We start from the raw sequence: 16,690 nt of genomic DNA, 5'->3' as shown, positions 1-16,690 counted from the left end.
AGTGAAGCAGGTCTGCAGGTGTCTGTCTTTCCCTCCCCCTCTCTGTCTTCCCCTCCTCTCTCCATTTCTCTCTGTCCTATCCAACAACAACAATAATAACAACAATAAAACAACAAAGGCAACAAAAGGGAGTAAATAAATATTAAAAATATTATACCTCGAGATATTGTTAGAGATTCTGTAAAGTGAGGCCCACTGGTTAAATAATCTTGAGAAATACTACATACTCATCCCTGCATTTGAAATTATAGTCCTATTAGCGCTGAAACCTTAGTAAAGGCCTGGGGTAAGGAAGTGCATCCCCCTGTTTGGGGGGGTCTTTTTCTAAAGACAGGTGACTTTATCAGTGATTTGACAGTGCTTTACAAGATTACAGGATAACGGGGGTATCCTGCGCCAGCCCACCGGAGTTCTGTGCCCGCTGCCAGGTGACCACCGGCGTCTCCAGGACCGAGGTGCAGGCTGACTTTGTGTTCTTCAAGTCCCCTTGTTTCAGCTCTTCATTTTCTACCTGTGAGCGCAGCGGTCTGGCAGCTGTCTTTCACTCCCCAACTCACCTCACTAAGGACAGCCAGTGTGTGGGTGTGGGTGTAGGTGTGGGTGTGTGGGGGTTTTCTTCAGCTCAAAATATTTCTCGAACTTATTCAACCAGTGTCATTTTGACTGTCAGCAGCATCAAGTAATATCTTTAAAAGTCTGAGGTGACAGGACACATTTTAGAAACGTAAATTTGGAGTCATTCCAGCTGACGAAAGCGGCTTACAGCAAAACACCTTAAGAAATGTAAGGCTGGGGAGTCAGGCTGTAGCGCAGCGGGTTAAGCGCAGGTGGCGCAAAGCACAAGGACCGGCATAAGGATCCCAGTTCGAGCCCCGGCTCCCCACCTGCAGGGGAGTCGCTTCACAGGCGGTGAAGCAGGTCTGCAGGTGTCTGTCTTTCTTTCCTCCTCTCTGTCTTCCCCTCCTCTCTCCATTTCTCTCTGTCCTATCCAACAACGACAACAACAATAATAACTACAACAATAAAACAACAAGGGCAACAAAAGGGAATAAATAAATAAAATTAAATTAAATTAAAATAAAAAGAAATGTAAGGCTGGGGCCAGGCCATGGCATACCTGGTTAAGCACACACTACAGTGTGCATGGACCCAGGTTCAAGTCCCCTGGTCCCCACCTGCAGGGGGAAAGCTTCACGAGTGGTGGAGCAGGGCTGCAGGTGTCTCTCTGTCTCTCTATCTGTATCTCCCCTCTCAATTTCTCTCTGTCTCTATCCAGTAATAAATAAATAAAATAAAAAGATTTTAAAAAAAGAAAGAGGAGTTTCTTCACTACTGTAGTCAGAGGACTGTCTACTGCAAACTAGGTCCCTGTAAGGAAGATACAGGGCACAGAGCCAATCACTCTTCAGCCTTTCAGAGGTCTGTGTGTGATTCCTCAGGTGGTCCATGAATTCCCACGCATGGCTCAAACTCTTCCGGAGGGAGCGTGACTGGAGGGCCCAGAGCTACACGGAGAAACCTGGCCAGTCTGACTCACGTCCCCCGACAACAACCAGGCCAATAGCCAGAAACCCAGGGGTCAAGCACAGTGCCATCTTCCTCTGGGAGCCAGGCACAGCTTCTGCTGTGGTCCTGCTAGGTCCTCAGCACCTGAAACTCTCCTTGAAGATTCTGGGCAGCAGTCCTCTCCTCCCTGGAATCCCACCCGTCCTTCCTGATGCATGTGTGACCTCTAGCGGCCAGCAGGGTAAACCTGCTCTAGGGACTTTGTTGCTGGAATACCTACCAGGCAGGGCGTGTGCTCAGTGTGCGAGGGCTGACCATCTGCTGTAGCAGCCACTCCTGGGCCTTAAAAATCCTCTGCATCCTGTCATACAGTTTAGTCTTGACTAGCCCTGGGTCCAAGTTCTAGATCTGACTCTGAGCATCCCTTAACTTCATTACTTCTTAAAATTTATTATTGGATAGAGACAGAGAGAAATTGAGAGGGGAGGGGGCGAAAAAAGGGAGAGAGACAGAGAGACACCTGCAACCTCTTGCAAAGCTTTCCCCCTGCAGGTGGGAACCGGGGGCTTGAACCCGGGTCCTTGTGCACTGTAATATGAGCACTTAACCAGGTGCACCACCGTCCGACCCCTCTGTATAATTCTTATTTTTACCATAAAGCCTGAACCTGTGATTCTGTTGATGGAAGGTCGTTTGTTACTGAGGACATTCAAACTCTACCCACAACTTCCCCACTGGGGAAGCCTGCCTGCCTCGGCCCTCGAGAATGTATGAACTTGCTGCCGTGTGTATTTCGGGATGTGTTTACTTGTTCACGCAGCAGATGCAAACTCTCAGCACCTGCTGCAGAGCTCGGCTGGTGCTGCATCCAGCAGTGGCCAGTACTGGGCTTCCGTTCAAAGGGACGGAGGGCTCAGCCCATGACACTGTTGCTGTCCTCAGCTGGCCCTGCAGCTGCACTAAGGGGAGACGCTGACACTATGGTGTGTGGGGGGGGTGGCAGGGGTCTCGGAAGTGAAAACAGTGACACACTTGTTGTATACCCAAGCTGTAACGTGGAGGCAGTAAGTGTAGACAGAAAGTTGTATCATTTTGTAGTTCTAGAAGTTTTATTTCTAAAACATTATTTTTTAATTGTTTAGAGAAAGAGCAAAATTGAGAAAAGGGGAAGTAGAGGGGGAGAGAGAGAGAGAGACACCTCCAGCCCTGCTTCACCACTCGTGAGACTCTCCCCCTGAAGGTGGGAACCAGGGGCTTCCGGGTCCTTGTGCACTGTAATGTGAGCACATAGCCAGGTACACCCCCACCTGGCCCCATTCTAGACATTTCTTTAAATTCTTTTTAAAAAACAAATTATTTATTTATTCCCATTTGTTGCCCTTGTTGTTTTATTGTTGTAGTTATTGATGTTGTTGTTGTTGTATAGGACAGAGAGAAATGGAGAGAGGAGGGGAAGACAGAGAGGAGGAGAGAAAGACAGACACCTGCAGACCTGCTTCACTGCCTGTGAAGCGACTCCCCTGCACGTGGGGAGCCGGGGGCTTGAACCAGGATCCTTATGCTGGTCCTTGCGCTTTGTGCCATGTGCGCTTAACCCACTGTGCTACTGCCCGACTCCCCATTCTAGATGTTTTACTGGAGTGGTTGAAGGAGGATGATTTGGACACTTGACATTGGTTGGAAAGCAATGTGCTGTCAATTTTTCGTACTCGGAGAGATCGAAGCTTTTATGCAGGGGAAAGCTTGGCAAGTGGTGAAGCAGGGCTGCAGGTGTCTCTCTGTGTCTCTCCCTAGCTCCCTCATCTTCCCCTCAATATCTGGCTGTTTCTATGCAATAAATAAATGAAGATGAAATATTTCCTGCAGGGAACCCACAGAATAGTTCATTCTCACATCAAAGATACATAGTTTTTGAAATTCCTAAGAAACAGTTACTAGATTTAATAACTAGAAATAGTTACTAGATGCCTTCCGTTTGAAAGATTGCCTTTATGTATTCAGTGTGGCGGGCAGGGAGACTTTGAACTATGTCTTTGCTATTGTCAGTGGCAGTGCTGGGGCTTCACTGTTTCAGACAGAAGGAGGCAGAGGTGGGGCCAGGCGGTGGCTCACCTGGACCACAAGTTAGGAGCAAATGCTTTCCTGGAGGAGGGACGCAGGCCCAGCCCCCTCCACTGCAGATGCCTTATTCATCTCTTCTTCTGAGCTAGTCTTCCCCGTCCCATGACACAGACGCTGCCTGTTCTCCTATCTGGGTTTTCAGGACCTTGGTGGACGTCAAGGTAAGTAAAGTAGTGAAACCAAGGAATGTCTGCTGGCTGTGAGCTGGGAAATCGGAGCCTCTCAGTGGCATCTGTGCAGAGCTGGGGCCAGCCCACCGCCCGGTGGCGACTTCCGAGCGGCAGAAGCAACCTGGCGAGGGAACTGGCTCCCAACTCTGGTTTTCTGTGTGTGTAAGAAGTCTGACTGAGGCTCCAGACACCACCACCTCTGACATGCTGATTCTCTGGCCTCTGGTAGCGTCCCTGTCCCCCAAACCAGTGCAGTCAGTGTCAGTCTGTCATTCTGTCTGTTTCCTGGTCTGTCAGAGGTATTTGCTGACCAGTCTGCTGTACCTGTGACTTTGTAAGCAGCCCCCTTGAGGCTTTTGCTGGACGGATTTGTGACCACTCTCTCCGCCAGGCGTCTCTTGGATGCCAGTCTTCTCCGTGAAGGCGGCCATGCGCAGACGAGCTTAGAAAGGGTGTTCTGTTCATGTTGTTTCAGGGAAAATAGAGAAATTCAAAGCTCCTCCATCCCCCACACCTGAAGGCCCCAGCTTGCAGCCTGACTTAGCCCCCGAAGAGGCTGCAGGACCGCAGCGGCCCAAGAATCTGATGCAGACCCTCATGGAAGACTATGAGACTCACAGATCTAAAAGGCGCGAGAGAATGGATGATGGCAGTGTAAGTTTCTCCTCCTTTCCTCTCTCTCCTCTCTCAGGGCTGCGGTTCTGCAGCTCGGACACGTCCACGTGGATGTGCGATTCCAAGGCGGCTCACCAGAACCGTTGTTCTGTGTGTCTGGAGTTGGGCTGTGGTCTTTGCTTTGCTCTTCTAAACAATCCCAAGCTGTTTGTTGTGCAGAGACACTGCGTGAGAGTAACAGTGAAAAAGTACGTCAGAAACCTGAAGTTACCTCCTGATCCCAGAACGCTGAATCCTGCCATCACTAGCTTGCTCTGGAAAGGCTTTCCTTCTCTCTCTTTCGGTGTATTTATTTATTTATTTATTTATTTATTTATTTATTTATTTATTTATTTATTTATTTATTTATCTATTATTGGATGGAGACAGAAAGAGATTGAGAGGGGAGGAGGAGGTAGAGAGGGAGACAGACACCTGCAGCCCTGCTCCACCACGCGTGAAACTCTCCAGCGCAGGTGGGGCCGGGGGCTTGCACACTGCAGTGTGCACTCCACCAGGCACAGCACAGCCTGGCCCGAGGCTTTCACCTCTCTAGCTGACTGCGAGGTGCTTGTCTTCCAGCTGCTGCTCTCAGCAACCCCTCTAGACGTTCCTCAGTGAACGTTCCATGCCTTTGAGCCATTACCAAGTCCGTGTGTGCAGGTTAGCAGAAGAGAGCCAGCTAAAATGACTCAGGTTCAGAACCACTGTCTGAGATGTCTGCAGGTGACAGGTACTTCATCTGTGAAGAGGGCCATCTACCCTGTCCTTCTTTCTTGGTAGAAAGAGCCACCGTTCACCCACCCCTCAGCCAGGAGCTGGGCTCAGCCTCTGGGCTCCCTGCCACCCGCCTAGGAGTCTGCTGGCTCCTACTGGCCAGCGTGTGGGGAGGCAGACATCTCGTCTGGTCCCCATGTTTACATCAAGATCACAAGTAGCTTGGGTAGGTTGAGGATGCCCCTCCCCCGGGGGCTAGGAAGTGGCCCGCCTGGTTGAGCACACACACTACAGTGCGGAAGGACCTGAGTTCAAGCCCCTGCTCCCCACCTGCAGGGGGAAAGCTTCATGAGTGGTGAAGCAGAGCTGCAGGTGTCTCTCTCCTCCCCCCTTTTAATTTTAAATCTTTATTTATTTTTGGGTAAAGACAGCCAGAAATCAAGAAGGAACGGGGAGATAGAGAGGGAGAGAGACAAGGAGACACCTGCAGCCCTGCTTCACCACTCGTAAAGCTTTCCCCCTGCAGGTGGGACCAGGGACTTGAACCCAGGTCCTTGCACACAGTAATGTGTTCGCTTAACCAGATGGACCACCATCTGGCCCCTCTCCCTCTGTCTACCCCTTCCCTCTCGGTTTCTCTCTGCCTCTATCCAAGAAGAATAAGAATAGACTGCTACCTCACTTCCCAGCACAGCTCTAGTTATGAATAGCATTCCCTTTCACTCTTCAAAAAGTGTCCCAGTTTGGATGATAAAATCCTTTGGGCACCTTTGCCATGAATGCGGCGGAGCTCACAGCAGGGCTTGCTTGCAGACTGCCACCTTTCAAGCCCTGGTTGGCTAAGATTAAGAGTTTTGTGACATTGAAGGTGGCTTTCAAAATACTCAGTGGTGGAGGAAGGACAGCAGCAAACACTTGCCTGGCGTTCCTGTTCCTGGTCTCAGTGGTGGGTTCCCCTCAACCACTGAGAATACTGACTGGGTGGGACATGAGCCTCTCTGCGAGGTGGGGTCTGGCAGCTGCTGGAGACACGTCCACTGACTCTCCCTGGCCCTGAGGGCTTGTCTGCCACCAGTCGCTCTGGGCGAAGGTCTTCAGGAGGCTGTGGCTATCTGAGCCGAGAAAGAGCTGTAAGGGGCAGGGCTCTTCTCCAGGGATCTAGGCAAGCCCCTGGCTCTCCAGCTCGGAGGGAAAGAGCTGCTGGGAGCATTTTCTGTGCATCTCAGATAGCTATCTCCTGTTTGTACTAAGGTGCCTTTTAGAGGGGAAAAAAGTCCACAGAGCACTGGACTCTCTGCTGTCACCCGTCTCCTAGGCAAGGCTGAGGCCGGGAGCCCTCTTCATGCCAACTCTGATACCCAGGCAGCCACCCAGCCAGTGCCAAGCAGGCTGGACTTCCCCTCGGTGTGAAGGAAGGCTCTTGGGGTCACTTTCAACAGGCAGATAGATCTGGTTGTGCAATAGCGGCTGTAGCATCTCTTTCTCAAGAAAATAAACATTTTGGCTAAGAAGGGACCAGCCAAGCCCTTAATTTCCAAAAATCTTGATTTCAAGCCCAAGTGTTTCACACTCTTAAAAGATTTTTACAAGAAAACCAAGCATGTTGTCATTGGAAATTCTTAGGAATAGAACAGAAATCTTTCCAATCTCATAGACCTTCTTTCAAGATGCCCAAATCCAGAAAAACAAAACAGAACAGAAGCTACTCAGGTGGCTCAAAGCCAGTCGTTCCCTGTTGAAGCCTTTGGGCCAGGGTGCCGCCCTGCTGCACGCAGGTCCCTGGAGAGTGTGTGGAGTTACCCGAGGGCAAGAACTGGCCTTCCCAGTGTCCTCGAGCTCAGCTGTGGCCCCTCCTCCACATGCCACCAATAACCTTTTTACCAGAAGGAAACGTAGAGGGAACAGACGGGCTTGTGTAACTGGCTTCCCACATCCTGGAGGCTGGACTGGTTTATTGACCCCGTCCTCAGAGACTATCCTTTTTTGTTTTTAGTATTTTATTTTATTAACTTTATGTGCTGTATTTGATAGGACAGAGATGAGTTTAGAACAAAGAGGGAGAGAAGGAGGGAGAGAGTCAGAGGGACACCTGCAGCCCTGCTTCCTTGCTTGGGAAGCTTTCCCCTTGCAGGTGGGGAGCAGGGGCTTGAACCTGGGTCCTTGTGTGCTGTAATGTGAGCACTCAGCCAGGTGTGCCACCAGCCAGCCCCTCAGACACTGTTCTCAGGACAGAGTGTGGCTTTTTAGATTCTTTTTTTGAAATGCTTTATTTATTTCCCTTTTTGTTGCCCTTGTTGTTTTTATCATTGTTGTTGTTATTGTTGTTGTCGTCGTTGTTGTTGGATAGGACAGAGAGGAAGGGAAGACAGAGAGGGGGAGAGAAAGACAGACACCTGCAGACCTGCTTCACTGCCTGTGAAGCAACTCTCCTGCAGGTGGGGAGCCGGGGGCTCGAACTGGGATCCTTATGCCGGTCCTCGAGTCGCGCTCGACCCACTGCGCTACAGCCTGACCCCCTAGATTCTTAACCCTCTTATGATTCAGCCTGGCTCCAGTGTCACCCCGGCATCACTGCCACCAATACCCCACCAAGAAGTCAGTTGTCTGCAGCTCTGTGTCCCTCACAGCTGTGTTTGCCCTCACGAGGTCGTGAGCCCTCTCTGAACTGTGACTGCACGTAGACTGTGATGTACGTGAAGGATAGAAGGAGACGAAGAAGCTGAACAAAGCTATGTCTGCGTGCTCAGGAGCAGCTCTTACCAGTGTCCATAAGAAAGCCAGGGGCTTGTCATCAGAGCAGGTGCAGCCTCCCCACCTGGCACTGGGAAACCAGAACCATCAGCATCAGACACCACCCCCCATGAGCCATCAGCATCAGACACCCCCCATGAGCCATTAGCATCAGACCCCCCATGAGCCATCAGCATCAGACCCCCCATGAGCCATCAGCATCAGACCCCCCATGAGCCTTCAGCATCAGACCCCCCATGAGCCATCAGCATCAGACACGCCCCCATGAGCCATTAGCATCAGACCCCTCATGAGCCATCAGCATCAGACCCCCCATGAGCCATCAGCATTAGACCCCCCATGAGCCATCAGCATCAGACCCCCCATGAGCATCAGCATCAGACCCCCCATGAGCCATCAGCATTAGACCCCCCATGAGCCATCAGCATCAGACACCCCCCCATGAGCCATCAGCATTAGACCCCCCATGAGCCATCAGCATCTCCCATGAGCCATCAGCATCAGACACCCCCCCTATGAGCTATCAGCATCAGACACCCCCCCCCCCATGAGCCATCATCCTGACGTTCTCAAGCTGTGGTTCTTAAGTGCTACACGGAAGGACATCCAGAGATCACAGGTAAATGACCCACTTAGAATACTCCGTCTATGGCTGCCCGTAGGAAGTAGTAAAAGCTCTTCTGAATTGTAACACACACACACACACACACACACACACACACACACACACACACGGATCTCGGTTTGAGCCCCCGGCTCCCCACCTGAAGGGGGTGTCACTTCACAGGCGGTGAAGAGGTCTGCAGGTGTCTGTCTTTCTCTCCCCCTCTCTGTCTTCCCCATCTCTCTCCATTTCTCTCTGTCCTATCCGACAATGACGACATCAATAACGACTATAACAACAATAATGAAAAACAACAAGGGCAACGAAAGCGAAAATAAATAAATAAATAAAATTAAAAAATAAAGAAGGGAAACGAAGAACTCTTGGCAGCGTTCTGATGAGCCTGCCCTGTCCTGGGCGCTGAGCTGCAGTGCTGCCCCCGGTTCCGGAAGGGGTTGCTGGAAACTGGTCCTTACGCCTCATTTCCCGTGGCCAGGCCCCTTCCCCACTGGAGCTCTCCTGGCAGACTTTCAGTCTCTCCGAGGAACCTCCCCGACCCCCCAGCTTCCGCCCAGGTCACCCAGAGGGTGAAGGAGGCTACCCGAGACTCCCTTGGCACTGCCCCCTTAGGGCCGCTCGGGAATCTGTCCCCCAAATCTGGCGTCCCAGCCAGCTCCTGTGTGGAGGGAGGGTTCTTTCCCTAGGACAGCGGCAGGCAATGCGTTGGCTCTCGGGGCTCAGGGAATTCTTGATGAGGAGAGAACTGTTCTCCTGGCTGCAGATAGCTTGAGATTCCAGCAGCTGCAAACGGCTGTAAGGACTTCGCTAGTGGACAGCCGGTTGCATCACGGGAGGAAAGAAAGCTATTAGTTTCTGGGAGGGCAGGCGGTGGTGCACCAGGTGAAGTGTGCAAAGACCCAGGTTCAAGTCCCCCGTCCCCACCTGCAAGGGGAAAGCTTCCCGAGTGGTGGAACAGGGCTGCAGGTGTCTCTCTGTCTCTCTCCCTCTCTACCTCTCCCCTCCCCTCTCAGTCTCTGTTGGTCTCGACCCAATAATAAATAAATAAATAAATAAATAAATAAATATTTTTTGAGAAGAACCACGTCAGCTTCACCACAGGAAGTGGGAAGAACAGACCTTGCACGAAGGAAGTCTGGCTCACCTGATACTCCTGATTAACCGTGACCCAGGCATCTACTTGTCCCCGAGATGCATCAGCTGAGACGGGCTGGGCGTGTGGGGGATGGAGCGGTGCCCTTGCTGCTGTCACCTGCCCGCCACGGGCCCCTTGGCGCCGGTTCCGGAGGGAGGTGAGGGCGTCCCCGTGTGTCGGCCGTGCACTAACCCTGGTCTCTTCCCTCCCCGCCAGTACACCTCTAAGCTACTGTCTTGCAAGGTGACTTCCGAGGTACTTTTTCACTTGTCTTGGTCTCCCCGCACGCCCGGCCAGGTGCATGCAGCCACGCTTCGCCCTTTCCCGGCGGGGTCAGCGTGAGGCCCTGGCAGCGCTGTGTCCGCATTCACTCCTCCCTGTCGTTCTGAGCCGCACGCTGTCTCGAGTTGTGCCCGTCTCTGCAGCAGCGAGGAAGACCGCTGTGCCCCGCTGTGCCCCGCTGTGCCCCGCTGTGCCCCGCTGTGGGGATGGGCTGACAAGACCCTGCCCTGCCCGCTGGTCTGGGAGATGCTTGGACTAGAGGGTGGACAGACGGGCTACTGCACTTTTTCTTTCCCTTTTTTTTTAAATTAAAAAAATATTTATTTGTTTATTGGATAGACATGGCCAGAAATTGAGAGGGAAGAGGGAGATAGAGGAGAGAGACAGAGAGACAGCAGCCCTGTTTCACCACACATGAAGCTTTCCCCCTGCAGGTGGGGAGCGGGGGCTTGAACTTGGTCCATGTGCACTGTGATGTGAGCGCTCACCCAGAGGTGAGCCTGGCCCTGTCCTTTTTTTTTTTTTTACAATTGCCACGAGGGTTATTTCTGGGGCTCGTGCCCGCACAACAAATCCACTTCTCCTAGAAGCCTTTTATTTATTTTTTTTTCTCTTTTCTTTCTTTTTTGGATAGACACAGAAATGGAGAGGAAAGGGAGAGATAGAGATGGAGAGAGACAGAGAGACACCTGCAGCCCTGCTTCACCACTTGTGAAGCTTCCCCTTGAAGGTGAGGGCCTGGGGCTTGAACCTGGGTCCTTGTGCACTGTGATGTGAGCACCCAACTGGGTCATAGCCCAGCCTTCTTGGGGTTCCTTTCTTTCTTTCTTTCTTTCTTTCTTTCTTTCTTTCTTTCTTTCTTTCTTTCTTTCTTTCTCTATTTATTTATTTATTTATTTAATTATTGGATAGAGACAGGGAAATTGAGAGGGGAGGGAGAGATAGGGAGAGAGACAGAGAGACACCTGTTTTACCACTGGTGAAGCTTTCCCCCCTGTAAGCGGGGCCAGGGGCTTGAACCTGGGTCCTTGTGCACTGTAATGTGAGCACTTAACCAGGTGGGCCACTGCCTGGCTCCCCTTGGAGTTCTTATCTTGTCTGGTTTTGGATTTTTGTTACCAGAGCACTGCGCATTTCTAGCTTCTGCCGGTGCTGGGGCTTGAATCCGGGACCTCAGAGCTTCCAGCTTGAAAGGCATTTTGTGCAAACATGTGCCGTCTCCCCAGCCCTCTTTGCTAAGGTCTCTCAGCGCTGATAAACACTCTGGCCCGGCAGACTGAGCTGTTGAGTCCCGTCAGCCCTCAGTTCATCTGAACATTAAGCCAGGAGGCACCATGGCACCGCAGTCAGATGAGCTGGTCCAGAGTTGCCCCAGGCCTCCCTCTGCCCAGCCTGGCTTTTATCTGGAAGTTCTGTAAACACTGAGCTGGCCACTAAGCTCTTCTCCACAGCTTCCTTCTATAGAGAATGAACCTATGAAAATAAAAGGGTCTCCATGCTCATCTTCTTTGCTATGAGAAAGCACACTATTTTCTATATTTGATTTCTGTAGCTTTGTATGGCACTTTCTTAGCAAGGTCATTTCAAGTATACAGATGATAGAATCATTCCTTCTCTCAACCAACATTTTATTGATTTAGTTAGTTAGTTAGTTAGTTATTTTTTGGTGGGGCAAGCCAGGGCCCTGAGCAGGTACAATCTCACTGCTCCTGGTTCACGTTTTCATGGGGGGGGGGGGGGGGGAGACACAGAGAGACACCGCAGTGCCAAGACTTCTCCCCTCTGGTCCCGGGACTTGAACCCAGGCCATGTCCTGGCAAGGCATGCACCCTGCCCAGTGAGCTCACCTTCCCTGGCTTCAGCCAGCAGTTCATGGAGACCCTAAGGTGTGCCTGCCTGCCACATCTCCTTCCTGGGCTCGGGCAGCCGGCACAGCACAGCCGCGGCCTCGCAGAGCGGCTTCCGCACGTCCCCGTGAGGAGGCGCAAGGAAGGACAGAGGCCAGTGTTTCTGGCTTTGCATTTCACAGTGTTTGCTTCATCCCTTTAAAAGACGGTGATGCTGCAAGTGCAGGGGAGGCCTCTGGTGCTTCTCCCTGTTCCCGTCTCTCTTTCCCGGGAGAGGGCTGACTGTGCGTCTAGCGTCGTTTCCCTGCATGCATCCACACCGCACGGCATACATGCAGACCCATAGCAGTGTCTTCAGTGTGCATGTCTCAGAACTGTCGCTAAGTGGCCTCCCACCGTCCTGTCCTCTTCTCTGTCCTCCTGTCTGCATTGTTTTTATATCTGTCCATCCATGTTACCACTGTGGGTTCAAACTCACCGGTTTCACGGCTGCCCAGTGTTCTGTTGAATGAAGATGTCATTCGTGCTCCTCCCACTGATGGGAATGTGAGTTGCTTGCTGTCATGAGCACACGCCGCAGTGAACGTTGCCCTGCACCTCTGCAGCTGGGGGAGAGCCTCTCCTTCAAGAGTGTGGGGTGTTCGGCTTCCACATCCTCGGTCACCACGGACCACACGGCACCGTCCCACAAGGTCTGCATACGCTGGCACGATTCTTTTGCAGAAGAGTTAAGTCAGCAAAAGATGTGAGGTGCTGGTCACCGGTGCCTTCCTCACCGTCACTGCAGCCCCGTCCTCGCTGGAATGGCTCTCCCTTCGGGAAGGGCAGTTGAACACGAGCACCTTAGTCCTTGTCTCTTTCGAGCAAGTACAGCTTACTCAGAGTCAGTCCAGGCTCCAGGGTGGTCACACTGCTGAGTACACAGGTTACAATGTGCACGAATGAGGGTTGCAGCCCCCAGCCCCTACCTGCAGGGGGGAAGCTTCAGGAGCAGTGAAACAGGGCAGCAGGCCTCTCTCTCTCTCTCTCTCTCTCTCTCTCTCTCTCTCTCTCCATATATATTTGTACATGTATATTTCTTTCCTCTCGATTTCTCTCCGCCTCTATTAAAAATAAATTAAATATAAACAGCACTCACCTCTCCCTTTTTCCTCATGCTACTGCTTTAAAAAATTAATCTTAGGACCAGGCAGTGGTGCACCTGGTTGAGTACTCACATCACAGTGCACAAGGACCCGGGTTCAAGCCCCCAGTCCCCACCCGCAGGGGGGAAGCTTCACAAGTGGTGAAGCAGGGCTGCAGGTGTCTCTCTGTCTCTCTCCCTCTCTATGAGCCCCCCAATTTCTTTCAGTCTCTATCCAATAATAAAAAATAAAAGTAAAAAAAGACTTAAAAATCGGTCTTGAATGAGTTTAAGACAGAAGAGACAGTATGTGGCGGCTGGAGATGGCCCCTGCTCAGCAGCTCCCCGTGTACCTGAGCAGGGTCTGGCTTCCTCCTCTAATACTGCAAAACTCTATCTGATAAATCTCAAAAAAAATTTTTTTTTTGGTCAAACGTATTCAGAGGAAAGGAAGCCCTGCCTAGTCTACCTCGCCCGAAGCAGCGGCAGGCGGCTAAAGCACAAAGGCTCCTCTCTCCTCCCCTGCTCTCTCCTCCCCTGCTCTCTCCTCCCCTGCTCTCTCCTCCCCTGCTCTCTCCTCCCCTCCTCTCTCCTCCCCTCCTCTCTCCTCTCCTCCCCTCCTCCTCCCCTCCTCTCCTCCCCTCCTCCTCCCCTCCTCTCTCCTCCCTTCCTCTCTCCTCCCCTCCTCTCTCCTCCCCTCCTCTCTCCTCTCCTCCCCTCCTCCTCCCCTCCTCTCCTCCCCTCCTCCTCCCCTCCTCTCTCCTCCCTTCCTCTCTCCTCCCCTCCTCTCTCCTCCCCTCCTCTCTCTTCCCCTCCTCTCTCCTCCCCTCCTCTCTCCTCTCCTCCCCTCCTCCTCCCCTCCTCTCTCCTCCCCTCCTCTCTCCTCCCCTCTTCTCTCCTCCCCTCCTGTCTTCTCCTCCCCTCCTCTCTCCTCCCCTCCCCCTCCTTCTTTCTTGTCATCAATGAAGTCCTAGGATGACTTTCCTCCTCCCCCCTCCTTCTGCTCTTCTTCCCCCTCCTCCTTCTCCCCTTCTTCCCCTATCTTTTTTTTTTTTCAGTCAGAAACAGAGGCAAAAAGGCAGGGAGAGAATGGGGAGAGCACAGCACTGCAGCCCCTCTGATGCATGAGAATCAGGCTCTGAGTCTCTCAGGAGGAGCTGTGAGGCCGGAGCTCCTAGAACACTAGCGCAGACTGAAACCACAAATCGACTTTTATCGGAACCCCAGAAGTAAGTGCTTTCTCTGCTCAGGGAAGAAAGGGAATGAGGTTGAAGAGACAGAGTCAAAATGCAGCAATCAGTGAAGACAACTCTGGGGTTTCCCGAGATCTGTAAGCACACAGACCAGACGTGCAGTCAGACCCCACCAGGGCTGAGCTGACGCCTCAGGCTGGACTCCGTCACTGGCCTTTCCAGACTGGTTGCTTTTAGACTGAACAGAATCTCCAGTTCAGTGTGGCCAGCCAGTGGATCTTGACTCTGCTAAACTTTTCTTTAAAGTAAAACCTGCACACCCCAAGCGCGTGCCATGGTAGCTCAATTACTCAGCATACCTGGGCTTTGGATTTTGGGGATTTGGTACCAGATCAGGAAATTGACCCATTGCTCATATTTTATTTTGTCATATTTTTTCTTACCCCCAAATAGACCTTTTTGGGGGGCAGGAAGTTGGGGGGGAGACTTAAAGTGTATTTTATTTTAAGTTACTCACAGTGTGATTATAAATTGGCTTTTGAAAAGACGCCATACAATTTATATGTGTTTAAAACATTTGCAATATTGAATGATTCTCAGTTCCACCATGGGTTTTGAACTTGTGGATCTCCAGGTGCCAAACCAAGTCGCTACCTGTATGCTGTCACTCTGGCTGGCTGGTCACCCACACGCTTCTCTTCCCCTTCTATTTTCTCTGGCACCAAAGCAGAATTTTATGATTTAAAAATGTGACCATACCTTCTGGGGCCCACAAAGTTCGGTTGGTTTGAGCTAAGCTGAATCACTTTGGGGGGAGGGGTATTTTTTTCTGATGTCTGTTGACAGAGAGACTGAGGTGATCTACAGCTGTGTCGTCCAGTAAGGCGCTCATGAGTCCCAGGAGAGACTTGGATCAAAGCTAAAGACTTAGCACCTCAGCCTCGGTGAGCCGACTCCGCGTGTGCAGTGGTCCGCAGCTGCCACGTTGGATGGTACAGTGCTGCCGGCATCTCTCCTCTCTGTCTCTGTCTCTCTGCCATCTCCTTCTGTCTCTCACCTCTATCCAAAAACAAACAAACAAACAACAGCCCCCAGGAGCTGTGAGGTTGTTTTGCTGGCTCCAAGTCCCAAAGGTAACCTGGATGGGAGGGAGGGGTCTTTATAAAGATGTCGGCAAAGGGGTGGAAAGTCCACACCCACGAGCACAGCCTAACTCCTCCTCTTCTTTCTTCAGGTCCTTGAGGCCACACGGGTTAATCGAAGGAAGAGCGAGCTGGCCTTGCGCTGGGAGGCGGGGATCTATGCCAACCAGGAGGAAGAAGAAGACAACAAATAACAAACTCTCTCTTACCCAGGAAGTTTCTTTGGGTCTTGGGTCACCAAGAAGTCAAAAAACACATGAAAGCATTTTAATGGGATATTTATTAAAGTGCAAACAAACTCAGCAATCCTTAGGTAGACCAGAAGCTGCAATCAATATACAGTAATGAGAAAATAAAACGGACACATCCATCCATCCATCCATCCAATCCCAGCTCCCAGCAATCCAAAGAGGAAGGATTTCTCCTCGCTCAAAGAACGGCCTGGTTTGGGGCCAGTCCGCAACCCATCCAAAGAACGCAGAGGTGACAAGCGAGTGGACGTGTTTGCTGCGGGCGGCCCTGAGCCAGCCTCTCTGGATGAGGAGGAAGGCAGAGGTGACCGCGCCACTCACTGAGCAGTGGTGCCCAGCGGTGCTTCCCACCGGCTCCCGTCGCTCGGCTCCCAGCCCCAAGGGCGTTGTGGCGACTGCTTCCTCCCGCAGCTGTGCAGTGAATGACTTCTCCCAAAGAGGCCACTTGGATCCCGTTTCTCTTCCGTTCACCTGGTTTCTCTTTGGGAGCAGTTAGGGATCGCAGTGTGTAAGATTCATATTTTTCAGGTAATGTGTCCTCATGCGGCAGGCACATACAGTCTATTCTACATCAGGAGGCTGGGAAAGAGGGAGAAAACCAAATGGACTATTTTAGCGTTAGGCTCTTGTCTGTTGAAATACTGACTGACCTGCAGCTTTATGAGGACATTTTCACAGTTACGTTTCTTCATACGAAAGCTATATTCAGTGGGCTTTAGCTATTTTTATGATGGGAAGGGGGTGTACACACAGAGAACAGCTGCCCACACTGAGCAGCCTGGTTGCAGACGGTAGGTGTGTCTTTAGAGTGGCAATAATCGACGAAGCAGATGCCGAGAAATAGACAAAGGTGTTTGTAGCTATATTTTATATCAAAGAGTGGGCCTTAGAGTAGTGAGGAGAACAATAGAGAGTTTGGATTATCCCGACCCGAAACATTAAAGTCTGGCCGTGAAGGGAGAGAGAGAAGATGAATGGGAAGATAGGCTTGAGAGAGGCTGTATTTGTGCTGAGCAACCAGTGTTTTTCAGGATGATAGAGAGAGGGGGTGGGGGTGGGAAATAGACTAGGAACTTGAATGCAGGCTTAGAATCCTAGGAGGGGTGTGTGTGTGTGTGTGTGTGTGTGTGTGTGTGTGTGTGTGTGTGTGTGGCTGGCTGGCTGGTGTGTTTGGGT

At 51.5% G+C, this 16,690-nt stretch overlaps 1 protein-coding gene across 4 annotated transcripts in view; it reads left to right on the top strand.

The window, feature by feature from the left end:
- Positions 1-16,444, top strand: part of PALM2AKAP2 (PALM2 and AKAP2 fusion) — a 199,832-nt gene extending 183,388 nt beyond the window's left edge. For 2 of the 4 annotated variants that reach the window (XM_060199031.1, XM_007537068.3), the window contains 3 exons: positions 4,273-4,451; positions 9,893-9,931; positions 15,356-16,444. In XM_060199031.1, coding sequence (XP_060055014.1) covers positions 4,273-4,451; positions 9,893-9,931; positions 15,356-15,457 — 320 coding nt within the window. In that variant the 3' untranslated portion in view covers positions 15,458-16,444. The remainder of the gene's footprint in view (positions 1-4,272; positions 4,452-9,892; positions 9,932-15,355) is intronic. The other 2 variants (XM_060199032.1, XM_016194294.2) reach the window with 2 other exon arrangements.
- The last annotated feature ends 246 nt before the right edge of the window (positions 16,445-16,690 follow it).

Source organism: Erinaceus europaeus, chromosome 10 (genome assembly GCF_950295315.1).
Source record: "Erinaceus europaeus chromosome 10, mEriEur2.1, whole genome shotgun sequence".
Lineage (NCBI taxonomy): Eukaryota > Metazoa > Chordata > Mammalia > Eulipotyphla > Erinaceidae > Erinaceus > Erinaceus europaeus.
This window is presented reverse-complemented; position numbering and strand designations above follow the sequence as displayed.